At 44.4% G+C, this 16,875-nt stretch overlaps 1 protein-coding gene across 2 annotated transcripts in view; it reads left to right on the top strand.

Annotated features, from left to right (window-relative positions):
* Nucleotides 1-16,875, top strand: part of EPHA6 (EPH receptor A6) — a 785,056-nt gene that overhangs the window by 640,794 nt on the left and 127,387 nt on the right. For both annotated transcript variants that reach the window (XM_054973550.1, XM_054973551.1), the window contains exon 13: nt 9,802-9,863. In XM_054973550.1, the coding sequence (XP_054829525.1) occupies nt 9,802-9,863 (62 nt within the window). The remainder of the gene's footprint in view (nt 1-9,801; nt 9,864-16,875) is intronic.

Raw genomic sequence — 16,875 nt, 5'->3', positions numbered from 1 at the left:
GTAGCACTTGTTTAAAAGTAATAACAAGGGCACTGTTTCTGAGTTACTGATGTCTTGTATGAAGTGCGTAGGTCTCTTTAAGCACTGATTGAGTAATTGAGTTGGACAGTATAACAGCTGTTACTGTGAACGCATGAGTACCTGTTGCATTGTATTATTGACTGCTGTCTGTTCGGAGTTTAAATTTGTGGCTAGTAGATGGTGATGTAAGTATATGATTCAGCTATATATTTGAAATTGACATGTTTGATTAGCAGCTTAGGTTGTTATAGTTTAACTTGTTTACGGCTTATTTCATTATGGTCTATTATAGAATTAACGGCCTGAAGAAGAAAGGTGCTTGAAACGAGCGAAAAAAGAGAAAAAGACCGGTGCAGCTCGTCGCCGCTGTGGATATATTTTTGCCGTGGACAGTTTTTTTTGGCTGCCGGAATTGTAAAACGAGGACATTATACCTTGTACATTGCTGCAATAGCAGAACTTATATTGCATAAAATTATAGCACACCATTCCATTGGTTGGGCACTACGGTTCTGCTAACTTGGGACTGTATGATTTAGCTTAATTGATTTACATAAAGTGCATGTTGCTGTGACTTCCTCGAGCCTGCGTGCTCTTTTGTTGTGGTTGTGAACACTTAAATACAAGTGATTGGAGCCATGAATAAGACTGATTTTTCTATAAACTAGGAAAAGCTCCAGGTATGCAGAAAAAAACCCAAAATCTTAAAAGGGGGGTTAAAATGCCCCCCAAATAATAGGAGTACCTGTACTATAAGAAATGAGTGCTTCTGAGATTTCTGTAGCCATTGTGGAGCAATGACAACAATATTGCCAGCCTTCAATCCTTGGCTTGTGTCAATAAAGGCAGAGGAAGGAATAGGGGGCTATTTTGGCCTCCCAATCCACTCCTGCTCCCCTCCCTCATGCCCTGAAGGGAGGACTCATCATGAATAGGACCAGCAGCAACCACTGGACAACTTGCTACCATGTAATTTGAACAACCCACCCAGTTGCAACAGTGGCTACAACTTGATATAGGGTTGCCAGGGGCCCCAGGGGCCAAAGTGAGGGTGCTGAATAGCATGGAGACAGTGGGGCACTTGCCTTCCTCATGCATGCAAGGTGTGCACACACTCCCGTGCTCCCCTGCCATGTCAGAAAAGGAGGAGCTGCTGTGTGCTGAAGCCAAGCACAGTAGAAATCCTATGTTGGGAGGTGATTTCTACTGAGGTCAGCTTCAGTGCAGTCTGTAGCTGAACTCTCCTCTGTCATGCTGAAAAATGGGCATGATGGAGAAGCCACAGAGTGAAGCATGTGTTAGGCCAATACACAAGTATATTAAAGCTGTGGAGCATGTAAACACGCTTCTCCCCCTTCCCCCATGTCTCCCCCCCCCCCACCAGCCAGATGAGCAGAGCTGGGTGGCAACAAGTAGGGGCAGTGGAGATAGCAATCCTAACTTGATACCCCACAATGTGCCTGGGCCTAGCAGCAGCCTCTACACAATTTGCACAACTTGGCCATGCCCAGCAGTGGCTCCCATATAACTCACCTGAGTGGCTTGCTACTGCACAAATTCTGCCATTTGGCCAGACCTTTCCTAGGGAGATGCTGCTGGTGCGGATGAGGGAAAGTTGAAACCCAGTGTGGTGTGGTGGTTAGAGTGTTAGACTAAGATTTTGGAGATTCAGGTTCAAATCCCCACTGCCATGCAAGCTTGTTGCGTTATCTTGGAGCAGTCACTCTACCTCAGCCTAATCTACCTCACAAGTTATAATAAAATGGAGGAGAAGGGAACGTTAAGCAGTTCGGGTTCCCGTTCGGGGAAAAAGTTAACATATAAATGAAGTAAATACATAATAAATAAAGCCAAAGGTGGAGAGATATGGTGACTGCCCAGTGGAGAGGCAGAAGAAATGGCGCAGGGAATGGGATACAGGGGGAAATTAAGCGACCTCATAAGTCCTTGCAGTTTCTCTACTTGTGAGGCTCTAATTTGAAAGCTTAAGGGTTATTGTGACAAAAATACCTTTCACTTCCCTTATAATTGTTGATCACCTTTATTACTGAAGCATGCCGAGAAACTGACATGAAAAAATATTTTAAATGAAGTTGCTGATTCCCTACAAGTCTGAATTTTCTTCCCAGAAGCTTCACTGTTGAATGCAAATCTGATGCATTTACTATTGGCAACCATAGTCCCCAGCTCACTCAGAATGAAGAAGCTAGCGAGAGTCCACTATAGAAGATTTGAGGGATGGGGTAGAGTTTGGGTAAGGAAGGGGCTTTTACCAACCTTCACATGCTTTGATTTCTTAATAAAAGCCTTGCTTTGAGTACCTGCAACAGGAGGGAAATAGTGGTTCAGGATAGATTTCAAACAGCTGGCAGGCATATTCTTCTAACATTCAGCAGTTATTTATTCAACAATTATTTATGCTACAGTAAATTTGTCGGTCTTTGGGTTCTATAAAACTCATTTTTGTTTATAAGAATGGAGAGTAATTGTAATACTCATTAAAATGTATTCTGCCATTGCACTTCAATTCTGTTAAAATAATTAATAACCATTATGAATTTAATATTACAAGAAATTTAAAATAAAATACCATCCCAGTAACTGTAGGTTATTTTCCTTGAACTCGTGTTGTACTTTACAGGAACTAATGAGGAGAGGGTTCCCAAAATTATACTTTGCCTAGGATAACAAAAGTGACCCTGCTCAGTAGGATTTTTCATTAGCCACCTTGGTGGCCCTTATGAGGGCTGATAGGTATGATAGAAATAAATAAATAGATTACCAGATCATTGAGAAGCAGGCAGCAAAAAAGCCTTTGGTTTTTGTTTGGACAAAGAATCAAAACCTTTGGATTGTTCTCAAGCAAAATGGAAGAATATTTAGTCAAGAAAAGCTGCTGGGAATCTAATAATAAAACAGTAATGCCATATTGTAAGATTATGACAGAGTTATATCAGAAATACTGTGTGAAATTCCAATTATGCTGTATCTATATATCTGTTGACAGGAATATTAAAAAAACAGCTATAATAGGCAAAATATAGACAAGTTTCTTTAAAAATAGCCAGTTTCTTTATTCTTTTATCCTTTTATCTGACATTCATTCCAGATAACTAATATAGGCATTCCCACAAAATGTGTTTGCTAGTTTATTCTTTCCAGGCTTGCATGCAAGATGATTCATTACAATAGTTCTGCATATATTATATACTCCTTTGTACTGTTAGCTTTACCTAAATAATATCTGATGGGACGCCCTGATTAGCATGTAAATTGGACTTTCTCTCCTAGGTAGCTGGAGTGATGGTTTACTCCTGAACACAAACAGTGTACCAAAATGACTTAGATATATCCCCCCCACACCGCAATTCAAAATGAAGAGACAGACACAAGGGTTGGCTATAAATCTGGGCCATTTGTTGACCAACATTAAACTTAATAATGGCAAGGGCATCACTAGCGGCACAGGACAGGCCAAATGATCACCCTGGATGTCCTCCTCGACCTGTCTGGGAGAGGCACCCCTGACCCTGGTGCGAGCCATCCATGCACGTGGCTGTAGCCCACTCAGCCAGGTGAATGGTTCCCCCCTTAAAGCTCCAAGCACCCCAAGCTGTGGAGCATGAAGGAAGGATTTGTACAGGGGGTCCCACAGACAGTCTGCCTTCTTAGCTGGCAGCCATAAAGCCCATCAGCCAATTCCTGACAGACCTCTATTCCCCACCAATGGGGAGGTGCCATTGGGTGCTCACCAGCCCACTCTGTCTACCCAAATCTAAACTGCCACAGCTAGGGCCAAGCCTCTGCTTAGGCCCTTGCACCCCAGAGCTGGCCCAGTGCCAACCGCTGCCCTTGCCATAGGTTACCACAGATTATTGCATACCCCTCCTGCTCCCAAAGCCTCTTAAAGGGCCTTATTGGCCTTATGCCATGCCCTCTCATCACCTCTGTAGAGGTCAGCAAATGCAGCCTTTATGCAGGGGTGTGGCAAGTAGATGCTCAGCCCCTCCCCACAGCTTTCTCTAAGGCTCTGTTGGCCATATGCCTAGCCCTCCCAAGGCTGTTGGCCATATGCCTAGCCCCTCATTTAGTGGATCTCAACTTTCCCGCCACCATGACAGAGAAGCACTGTAGACCAAAGTCATCACCACCCAGGTGAATGATCCTTCCCGCCACCATGACGGGGAAGCATTGTAGACCCACCCAGGTGAATAACTGGAACATGAGGCAGAGGACCACACCTCTCCTCAAGCCCCAAGCCACTACTTGCCTGGGTGTTGCAAGCCTGTGTGAGCCTATAAGGAAAGGGACATGTCCTGTGAGCCAAAGTCATTACCATGCAGTGAATGACCAGGACATGAGGCAGAGGACTGCACCTCCCCTCAAACCATCAGGCCACTTCTTGCTTGGGTGCTGCAAGCCTGCAGGAGCCTGTAAGGAAAGAGCCATGCCCTGTGAGCTGAGGTCATACCACCCAGGTAAATGACCCAAACGTGAAATGGAGGTTGCTCCTCCCCTCCAGCTCACGAAGCTACCTTTCCTATGCGTGCAAGTCTACGTGAGCCTATATTGGAATGGCCATGCCCTGCAGCTGAGGTCATTACTGCCCAGGTGAATGACTAGTATGTGTAAGGGAGGACTGCTCCTCCCCTCAAGCACACTGGGCCACCTTGCCTATTCATACACGTCTGTGGGGCCTGTAATGGAAGGGCCATGCCCTTGGGAAGTCCAGCTCATTACCCCCAGGTGAATAACCAGGAGTGAGGCAAGGGACCCCATGTTCCATCAGACAGAAGTAGCAGTTTGGCCATCACCTTCCCCATGGCTAAGAGCAGAGTCAACCAGACCCTTTCTTAAAGGCTTGGATCATCACTGTGCTAATGCTCAGGATCTAACTCTCATTAATGGTATGACCCCAGAAATCGCCCAGACTTACATCAAACTAGGAGGTTTACTGGCAAACCTGAAGGTGTCTATGCCACCTGATGGGTGCCAATGGATATGAGGCAAGCTCCTTAACTTTCCACTCCCCACGAGGCAAGCCCCTTAACTTTCCACTCCCCCACAATTATGAGAGAGATCTACAAACTCAGCCATAACTCCTACAGACCAACCTGTGCCCCAGCCTAGAGACTGCCAGCCACTTGATCATAGGTTCACCACATGCTGGGGGTGATGTCACCTGGTTGCCAAGCAACCACAGCCTGCCCTGCAGGCATAGTTCAGAAGAAATCTGAGGAACAAGCTGCACCATTCCATCTGCAGGCAAGATCAGGTGTTGCCTTGAAACATAAATGCAAGGACCAGACTCCAAGACTCATCTCAAAAGCCTATGCCATTTGGATGAAAAAAGGTTAGGTACAGGCATCACTGCCTAATCATCCACGTGAAGTGGGCTGAAGGGTTATCTAAGTTTCCTCCCCCACAATCCAATTGCCATGAGGATTGGAAAATTCCAAACATATATGGTCTATAGTAAGACCCCTATTCTGACTGGTCAATAGGCCACTGCTCAGCCCACCAGTGCCCCTGAATTAAATCCAGAAGCCATTGGGCCCCAAGGCAGCAGAAACTTCAAGGAAACTCTACTTCTAGGCGCAAACACCCTGGAGACAAAGCTTGGTGCCCTGCCAGCTTCTAGAGCTTCCATAAAGGAGGTTGGCTAGCTGTCTCCCGGCTCAGGTGTGGTAAACCATATTAAGTCTCATTTACTTGTCTCCCTACTCAGGTCCATCTCATCCTTCTCCTCCACTTCCTGAAGAGGAAGGTTAACTCCCAACATGCTGCTCCCTTTATGACTGTCCCTTTGGGACTGAGTCAAGTAATAACCCAATGGCCAAACTGCAAAACCAAAAGACAAGACCTAAGATGATACAACCCAGATGTCTAAATATGGGAGCATGGAGACTGTTGCCTGACCCCCGGAGCCCCCACAGCCATGCACTAGGGGCCAGTGGACCTATCTACCATCAATCAGGTCCACTGTCACCTCAACATGACCAGATTACAACAGCCTAGTTTCAGATCCACTGTCAACTGTGCTAATTTGGTAGGGAAATTAGATCACGTCTTAGACTTCTGTACCCTGCGTGACAGCTTTGCTGGTTTCAGCAGATGCAATAACACAGTATGCCATTAGGTGGTGTGAGTGACAAAAAAACAGCTCTTTAAGCCTACAAAGGCTAAATTGAGCAGGGGAAGGGGAGGTGTTTAACCAGCCACTACCCTGGGACTGTAGATCCTTGCTAAGCCAGTTGCAATAATCTGGGAAGAAATCCACCCTTTAAATGACTGCAAGCTCCCCCTGGCCTCAGCCAGGCCTTCACTGCAGTTGTAAGTACTCTCTCCAAATAAAATGAAAACAATGGGGGGGAGGCCTAGATAGGCTGGAGGCCTGCAAGGGCTGGGCCTAACTCTACTTCAGTCCTCCTGACTGATAGACACTAATAGCCAAGTATTTCCTTCATTCCTTTGGCCTCTTCATCATCCTCAAAGATGAGTCTTCAATAGGATTGCCAGGCTCCTTCAACCTCCGGGCAGGAGATAGGGGCCTGGCACTTACCCTGGGGGAGAGGGGGTGCATGCACGCAAAGCGCACGCACGCACCCCCACAGGCACGATGATGTCACTTCAGGAGTGACATCATCGCGCAGCCCCTGGGAACACATCCAGGCTCCGCAGGGGCTAAAAATGGGCCAAATCCTCACTGAAATGGGCCCATTTTGAGGCGCTGCCGTGCAAGGAGTGCTCCTGCGCTCTGCAGCACCTGAAAACGGGCCTGTTCTGCCGCAGATTGGGCCCATTTTGAGGCGCTGCGGAGCACAGGAGCGCTCCTGCGTTCTGCAGCACCTCAAAACAGGCCTGTTTCAGCATGGATCGGGCCTGTTTTCAGGTGCTGCGGAGCACAGGAGCACCCCAATACTCTGCAGCCCTATCCTGGTGGCTGCTGTGCACGGGAACACGCAGCGCCATGGGGGAGCACTCAGGGAAGGTGTGCACCCCTGCCAGTTAGGTAAGTGGGGGCAGGGTGGGGGAGCGGGGATGAGGGATCCCCCACCCCCACCGGGGGTCTGGGATCCCTAGTCTGCAGGTAGGGCTGCTTTGCAGGAGGCCTATTCACTGGCTGTTTGCCCTCAGCAGGGCTACTACGCTTTTTAGGTGGCATGATGGAAATGTGGAGTAATGTAATGTACTGTAAAATGACTGCTTTTAGAGTGGCAGCCCAAACACTGTGTTGGCTGCAGAGGCCTCTATAAAATGGCTGGCAGTGCCAGGAGGCTAAGCAGGATACAGGGTGACACAGTCAAAATGGCCACCCCAGCACAGGATAAGCTGTAAAAGCACCACCGAAATGGCCACTACTGCCAGGAAACAGGAGGCAAATCAGATCACACAAAGCCCACACTCAAAATGGCCACCCTGGGAGGTGTGCATACTGTAGATGTCGTCACAACATGGCCGCACTGCCAGGAGGCTAAGCAGGCCACTGGGTGCCACTCTCAAAATGGCTGCACCCAACTGAATAAACTGCCAAGCCCTCCCACAAAATGGCCCCTGCTGCCTGAAGGCCTTAGGCCCAGCTATTGGTGCTGGAAATACTCCCTCCCAAGTAAGTGTAAATGGCGGGTGTAGGATGCACTCAAACCTGCCCCAAAGTGTAGCCTCTCAGGACACCTGAGAGACATATATGCAACAGTAGATATAGAGTGAATATAGATTAGAAAGAAGGAGAATATAGGAGAATTTAGCTTTAATATACCTGTGTATTGGCCTAACTCTCTGTAACAGACACAAGAAAGAGGCCCTTTGTCTCCATCTCTCTAGCCTTGCATTTCCAAGTATACTCAGGCTGAACTCTCAAAGTCAACTGAGCCCTACGGAGGCGTAGCCACCCTAAGTACTCCTAGGTAGCTGGAGTGATGGTTTACTCCTGAACACAAAGTGTACCAAAATGACTTAGATATATTTATCACAAACATGGTATATTAATTATAAGTATAATGTATATCATGTTGCAAAGCAAGAACTGGGAAGATTTAAATAGTCAAGCAAAATAATGCTTAGAATAACTGTACATCTCGCTAGAAATCTTTATACCATACAAGGCCAATTTGTACATGTATATCACTTTATGCTATCATTATGGGCTGGTTAGGCGAAAACACCAGCCCTGTGCATTTTGGGGAGCAAGACAGAAGCATATATAGAAGTAGCATGCTTCTCTCACCCACCTACCAAGTACAATCTGCCTCCAGCACATCTAGGCTTGCCAGGTGCCCAGTAGCAATGGGAAAACTCCTGGCAATTTGTGTCTCTACCCACTGATCACTGGTGATCAGTGGGAGGAGGCAAGCTGCCACAAATCTCTTGCCATTGGCAGACACCCCTGGCAAGTACTGCGTATTCATTCAATGATGTTGCTTCCAGTCTAACCAGAAGCAACAGCAATACAGCAGAGCAATTGGTCCAAATCATAGTGAAAATGCTATGTTTGGGGCTGATTTGTCCCTTGTGTAATGATATCACTTCTGTTTGCACCAGAAGTGACATCAACATACCAGCTATAGGACTGCACACATGCAAACAGAGTTCCAGTAAATGCCTGTGCCCCCCACCCTGCCCTCCTGCTGGTTGCCAGGCAGACCTGACAACTCTAAACACATCTGTCGTCTCTATGTGTAATTCCATCCTAGATTAAAAACCAAATTTCAACTGTGCCTTTGTAGCCAATATACACGAAATTGTATGACATAAAATATAAGAATCTCACAACTATTGAAGGTCTACCTAGTACAACAAGTAGGGAAGGAGATAAAACATACTTCCCCCTTTCTCCCACTCTCCACCAGGCACTGGCCTGACCTATTATCTAAACAAACTTTCTATAGTTCATCCATATATGTAAAATATTTGTTTAAATTGTCTTGTGCTTGCACTGGTTTTGGGAGGTATGAAAGCTCTGTCTGCTGATTAACCTGTGATGGCTGAGAATAATCATTTGATACTACATTCAAAAAGTGATGAGTATTCAAGTCTGAATCAGTTTATAGCCAGTATATAATTAGGATATGTGCTTCATCTTAAATTTGCATACAATTGCATTGAATTCAAAGTGTATTGGTATTGAAGCAGCTGAGTACATCCTTGTGTGCTGTTCCTTGGATACAGGTACTGCTTTGTGTCCAAAATGAATAAATGTTCTTTTACAGGCTACAGAACTTATGATGCTAGTAGATGGTTACTTTAGCATTTCCAAACGGGGACTACGTCACATATAAATGGTTTTCCATATCAAAATAAGTACAGTAATATTATTGGTTACAGACCATAGATCCTTGACTATAATGAGAATACAGGCAAAAGATGTGGTACCTGTGTGGGAGAAAGGACAGCCTAGAATAAATACCTTTCATCTATAGAACACAAAGTGCGGGCAAATTCAACATGCAACCACACATGCACAAGCATGCAGAACCAACACCCTAAGAAACCCTTTTGAGTGCACATGACTGTGTAGGGGACCATAGCTATACATATTAGATTCTGATTTAAGCCATTTAATTAAAAAACAAAATGAAATAAATACCTTTGTTTAATCTGCCAACATCAAAGGCAATACAGCTCAAAAATAATAGAACAATGAGATACATTTTTGCAGGAGAGGAGTGTAAAATGAGCAACATACTTTACTAATGCAAATAATCTTTTCCTAACAGCTGGAGATACAACAAACCCTTAATATACCCATAATTGTAACATATTCCTTTGCTGTCTTTGCAGGCAGACCAGTAATGATTGTGGTTGAATACATGGAAAATGGATCCCTTGACTCCTTTCTACGGGTGAGGTGTCATTTTCTCAGGACATTTGAATAAGAAGCCATTCTAAGTAAAGATTCTAAATCATTTATCATAAATTAATTTTTGCATAATGTTATTCATGGATTTTTAGCTGAAGAGAAGCATTTTCCCCAGGGTGCATTTCTTAGGTACAGAGATACATTAGAGCATAACCAGAAAAAAAGATTTAAACTTAACAATGTAATTGATTTTTTCTACAAGTTCAGTTTCCATATTTAGCAAAGTGTATTTGAAATGCTGTTATTGTGAATAAAATGACAAATTGAAATGCAAATGCTTTGCCACATGAAATCTGCTTATTTTACTTAGTCATTCTTTGAATTTTTTTTTCTTGTGGCAGCGGGGAGGCTTAGAGAAGTATTGCTTAAGTTGGATAATTGATTCATAATTATTTATGGTTACATGCATTTAACAAATTTAATTAGGAAAAAGTGTGAAGTGACTTGAGAATGACCGAAATTCATTTAAGGTCAGCTGTTGAATCACTGTGAATAAAAGCCAAAAGCATAGCTACTGGAGGGCAACAGACTTTGATATTAATATCTGATGTATAGCCTCTTCATTTCCAATAACAAATTCCTCAATCTTTTCTGTATGCATAACTGCAACTGATAGAGAGGCATCACATAAGAGGTGGGTATGACAAGTTTGTCCTGTTAAATTTCCAGTGGATCCCACTTCGCTTCATAACTAGGGGTGATCAAAAATCTGTCAACTTCCCTTAAGCTCTGGTCTCTAAGCCAGGAAGCTGATTATTCAACAAACTGTTCAGCTCTTCATACATGTTTGGCATGATCAGAAAATGTGTTGCTGCCATCCCAGCCTTGCAGGGACTTGAGGATAAGAACAGGACCTTACCCTCAGTTTCTCACTGTAAACCTACTCACTCCCACCCCACCTCAGCTTCTCCCTGTATCTTGCAAGACTGGGACATAGGAAGAAGTTTGGAGTTGTAGGTGTTAGCAGTCAGAGTCCCTCTGGAAAAGGGAAGTTTATGGATATGAAATATCATAACCGCCTCCTCATGTGCCAGAAGCACATGCTTTATCTCATCAATGTCCTTCTGCACCTTCCCTCACCCACCTATTTTCAGGGACCTGATAGCTCTCCCCATCCAGCTATTGCTGGGTCATCGAGCCCCATTCACACCTTTTGTATACCTCACATAGAGCCATTAAGCCTCTCCTAATTTATTGTCCAAACCTCCATCAAGCCATTGTCTTTGGGGCAAGATGTCAGTCTGCCCCAGGGTATATTTTGCACTATAATTGGGCTGCCCTCAACCAACTGCAGTGTGTGTGTCCTGGGATCCATCCATGTACCTTCAAATTACGTCTGAGCTAGGGATCCCAGACCGCCGGTGGGGGCAGGGGATCTCCCGCCCCCGCTCCCCACACCCCACCCACACTTACCTCAGCAGCGGGGGGGGCGCACCTTCCTTGTGTGCTCCCCTGCCAAGCGGTGCGCTCCTGTGCACCACAGCCGCCAGGACCGGGCCCATTTTGGCCTGGATCAGGGCTGCTGCAAAGCACAGCTCCGCAGCGCTCAAAACGGGCCCGATCCGCGGCAAATCAGGCCTGTTTTCAGCAGCTGCGGAGCGCAGGAGCGCTTCTGCATTCTGCAGCACCCAAAACGGGATCGTTCTGCCATGAATCGGGCCCGTTTTGAGGTGCTGCAAAGCGCAGGAACACTCCTGCATTCCGCAGTGCCTCAAAACCGGGCCCGATCCGCGGCAGAACGGCCCATTTCGGGCGCATTCTGCAGTGCCCCACTGCGCGATGTCACCCTGAAGTGACGTCATTGCGCCTGTGGGGGGGGCGCTCTGCGCATGCTCTGCGCGCGTGCACCCTCTTCTCCCAAAAGGTAAGTGCCAGGCCCCTGCCATTTTGCTGTTCCTCCATGGACCTTCTTCTTCAAGACTGGTAACTATAGTCCTCCCTGAAACTGCTTTCTCATTTCCTCACTGTTTTCTTAGTTGGCTCGGTGTATGCTGTGTGTGATTTTCTGTATGTTTGCCTTTTATTTCTATGTTAATAAAAGAAACCTTTCCTGTAGAACATGTGCTTATTTATTTGAGCATTTTCTAAGGGAACAATTCTGGTATACATTCCTCACTGTTTTTATAACAAAAGGGCATCTTTCTCATTGAGATAGTCAATACTGAGCATCATTGTTGTTATATCTTGGTTCTTCCTATCAATTGTTCCTAAACAAATCTATCTTTATAAGCAAAACGGTGGGGGTCATAAAAGAGTAGCGGTATTGTCATGATCTGGCTGTGCCGGGAAGGCCTAGCAAGACCTCAGAAGCCTGTTAGCAGTGGGAGTAGGCCTGCCTACACTTCCCAGGATCCCCTGGGCCATTTTGGTGCCCTTTTGGGCCAATCAGAACACAGGGGGCTAGTGCTATATAAGTCTGGGAGGCAAAAAGCCTGTGTTCTTTCTCCCAGGGAGCAGGCCAGAGGAGGTTTGTGCTAGGGAGAGAGGCCTTCATCCAGGTAGGGTGAGAAGACAGGCCTGGCAGACAAAGGAACAGTGAGTTCAGTCGCACTAGGGCCTTTTGTTTATTTTGTTTTCACCCATCTGTTGTTGCTAATGCACCTTGCTTGTTTGTTTGTTTGATATTAACTGACCTCCTTGTAAATAAATCCTTTTGTTTGTTGTTACTCGGCTGGGTCCTCACACCTGTTTATTGGCCAAGCTACGGAGGTCAGAAGGGTTGGGAGGGTGCTCTTGGCCTTCCCAAGGGACCCTAAATCCCAGAGTGGTGGCAACGTAAGGTGGCTCACCCCACCTGAGGCATGACAGGTATTCAGAACAAAATTATGCTTTTGAGAATATTCATACTCAGTTATATAATAATATAACTACCATTTTCTTGCCTCAGTTGTGATTTATCAGTTAAAATATCTTTTGATGTAGTTTTCACATTACATTTAAAATCTAAAAGGATTGAGGTATTTCAATAACTCTTAATAATTAAAAAAGCAAGAGAGTGAAAATAGTAGATTTAAAAAGAAACCGGTTTACTTCTTTTTCAAAACAGTTATTTCTTGCCAGTACTTGAAAACTAAACTTTGAAGTGCTTTTGTCAGACCACCCAAAAAAAACACTCTGTGAGTTGATCTCTAAATGATAATAAAATTTTACATGTACAAGGTGTTTGACTTCACAATGTATTTCAAGCACTTTTCTAGATAAAAATCCCAAAAGTAAAGAATATGTTTTGTAATTTCAAGATTATGTTCCATCTTTTCAAAATGTCAGACAAATACTTCTGTGATATGTTCACAGATATTGATGGATCATCTTTTATTACAGAAAAGTATATTTGGAGGTAATCTCATACCATTAGATCTGAAAAATATTCTGCCTCTTACTACTTAAAGGATATTGGAGATTGGTATTAGAGATTGGTAATGCTTTTGCTACTTTACCCCCCATTACTTTTAATATTGAAGAAATGATACTGTTATGGGGTGGTCCTAAGGATTGCTGTGCATAGATAGTGAAAGAATACTGAAGGAAAGATAAAGAGCAAAATAAATACTGAGGTGTAAGCTTTCCCAAACAGAAACATCAATGCTGTAACTTTAATAGTGCAAGAGTTATATGCTTCTAAGTCTTATGTATCTCAGTTTGGTTATGGTAATACTTCACAATGGCTGAGGTTTTTGCCTCTTCCAGTTTTCATTTTGCTTCCAGTTCATCTGTCCGTTTCTTCCTTCTTTCCCATGTAACTGTTTATAAGTAAATGGCTTGGCTGAATTTTTTCCCTGTATCCCCTTCCCCACACTATTTCTTCTTTCCCTTCTCCTGACAGCCTCCATATGCTCACCTTTCCCTGCATTCTTCTCTCCTTCAAACCCACTTAAAACCTACTTTTACAGCCCCGCATTTTCATCTATATTTACTAATTTATTTCATTTATATACTGCCTTTCTCCACAATGGAGACTCAAAGCAGCTTACATCTTTCTCCTTGGTGATGGAGAGTGCCCTCAAGTCACAGCTGACTTATGGTGATCCCTAGTGGGGTTTTCATGGCAAGACACTAGCAGAGGTGGTTTGCCCTTGCCTGCCTCTGCAGCCCTGGTCTTCATTGGAGGTCTTCCATCCAATTACTAACCAAGGCCGACCCTGCTTAACTTCTGAAATCTGATGATATCAGGCTCACTTGGACTATCCAGGTCAGGGCACATCTTGCTTCCATATTATCCTCATAACAATCCTGAGAGTTAAGTTAGACTAAGAGTATGTGACTGTTTCAAAATCATCTAGTGAGCTTCCACAGAAGAATAGTGATTCAAACCTACACAGCTTCTTTTTGAGAGGGGAGATTGCTTTTGAACAGTAGGAACAGCCAGGCCTGGATGAATCATGCAAGTCATGTCATATTGCCGGTGAGTCGAAGGCCAAAAGAGCCCTGGAAAGAGCCCCAACAGAAACCAAGTCTGGAATACTGACTAAACTGCTATGGTTGCCTAGCAACAGCCACTGAGGACATCTGGTTAAAGCTACAGGCACCACTTTTATCATGGGGGGGGGTTAACCCCTCAATGTTTTGTTTTGTTTTTTTAGATTTCAGCTTTTTTCTGCAAGCTTGGGGCATTTTTCAGGAAGATCTATCTTGTTCGTTCATGGCTCCAATCTTCGGACTTAAGTATCAGGGCTACTTGGCTATTAGTATATAAGATTTACCAGGTGATATTATTTACCTCTGTGCCATGAAAAGCTTCAGCTACTATTTCCCTACATTATGATTCTGTTAAACATTTCGCACCAGGCCTACCAGCAACCGTAGAAAGCATAAAAATGTACTAAATAATAATAAAAATATTTAAAGGTGCTTTTTCAAGTTCTATCGGTCTCTGTTACAAATTGTATCAGAATCAGCCAGATTGCAAATCGTATCAAAATGAACGCTGCTTTCCTTTTGACAAAAGCAGATGGTTCTCAAAATAAAACTCATGTTAACCTGAAATGTACATAGATTGGGCTTATTTTATTGCAGAAATGCACTCTACATATGTTCATGAAGCTTTACACAGTACAGCAAAACACCACATATTATCACCAAACAATTTTCTAAAGGTAAACCAAGAAAGGGAAGTAAAAAGTATTTTTTCTGAGGGGAAGAAATATCAGTATATATTGCTCTGTGATGAAGCAGCTATTATATCATTCCCAGTAGGGCCTTACCGTTAACCTCATCTTTCTAACCTAGAGGTTAGATGCTGCAATAGAAGCCCCTGTTAAATAATGGTGGAAAACAAGAACAGAGTTCCATAAAATGAAGCCATAAAATGCATACTATAAATCCATCTAATGTAGTTCCATAGTCAGAGTTCATTTTCGGTGGAAGGGAGCTCACCTGCCATTGGAAAGTTTAATAGTCTCCATCTTTATGTTTTTGCTGCAGCAAATGCTGAAATTGAACTTTTTCTCTTGTTCTCATGAGCAGCAGGCAGGAATGTCATCCTTTCCTTTGTATTATAAACAGCCTTTGCAGCAAAATAACAGAATACTATTCAAAACTTTTTTTGCTTTCAGGTGATTAAATAAAAACCTTGCTTTTATTTTGGAAAGAATCTTCAATTATTTTACTTTTATTTACTATCCCTAAATGTTGGAATAGCGAATAACATTTTCTTAAGCAAGACAACACACAACAGATTTCCCTAACAATCCCCAGCACTGAGTTTGCCGTTTTCACTTCTGTCACACGGCTCTGCATTTGTTCTACCAATGTTCCATCAATCTTTATTTAATTCCAGTCTAACAGTCTGTTGTGCACTTTTAGAATCAGGGTACTGATTCTGCTGTTCTTTCCTATTTCTGTTGTTCTGTTGTTCTTTCCTATTTCTTCTGTTGTTCTTTCCTATTTCTTTATAAATAGAATTTGTTTCTAGTAGGGATCAAATTAAATAAAAGCTGCATGCCATCCTGAAAATGTAACAAATATATGAATATCTAAAGAACTAAAGTTAAATGAGAGTAGGCTACTGAAATTAATCTGTATCCCCTGGGGGGGTTCCACTGTTCTACGTTGATAGACTGTGAGATTAATTACTACATGCTCTGTTATGCCATTACTAAGTTCTTATTCAAATTTACTGTAAGAAACATCTTAGACCATTAGCTGAGCTCTTCTTTGGGTTTTCTTGTGCAAAAACAATGCTGTTGATAGGCATGGCATGGCATGACAGGGCAGTAGCTTCTTCACTTGTGGAAGATACTGAACTCCTTCAAGAGCAAGAGGTTGTGCAAAGGCCCCTTCTCAAATTATATTGCTAGAATTGGCCTTCCTATTAGACATGAGCATGAACCAAAAAAAATTTATGAACCCGCGGTTCATGGTTCGGTGCCGCCACCGAACCCGAACTAACAAACTGAAATGAACTTTCCCGCTGATGAACCTGTTCATGGTTTGTGGTTCATGGGGCTCAGAATGGCCCCCGTTGGAATTAGAGAGCCCATATTCACAGGGAGTGTTTACCAGGCTCTCCTCTATCCAACACCCAAGTTTGGTCAAGATTGCAATAGGGATCTTGGAGTTATATTCTCTCCAATCTGAGGCCCCCAGGAAACTCCCACTCGATACAATTAGAGCCACCAGTTGACATTGGCCCAGTGTACCAGGGGTGTACTCGAAGGTGGGCTGCCTCCCCTCTAGGGGGCGGGGGGTATAGCCACTTGCTGGCAGCACCCCCCATGTGCCCGCTCGCTAGGCCTCAGGGGAGTGCGCGTTTATTCCCAGTGCAGGCAAGAAGGTGGTTGACGACGACGGCCACCAGGCCAGATGGGTACAGGGAGGTGGGGGCATGCCACCTCCCCTCAGGGGGCAGGGGGTCTGGCCACTTGCTGGCAGCAGTCCCCATGTGCTCGCCCGCCAGGCCTCAGGGGGTGTGCGTTTTTCCAAGCACAGGCTGGAAGGTGGGTGATGACAGCGGCCACCGGGCCTGGCGGGCACGGGGAGGCGGCGATGAGCCACCT

Source organism: Eublepharis macularius, chromosome 3, assembly GCF_028583425.1.
Source record: "Eublepharis macularius isolate TG4126 chromosome 3, MPM_Emac_v1.0, whole genome shotgun sequence".
Taxonomy (NCBI): domain Eukaryota; kingdom Metazoa; phylum Chordata; class Lepidosauria; order Squamata; family Eublepharidae; genus Eublepharis; species Eublepharis macularius.
This window is presented reverse-complemented; position numbering and strand designations above follow the sequence as displayed.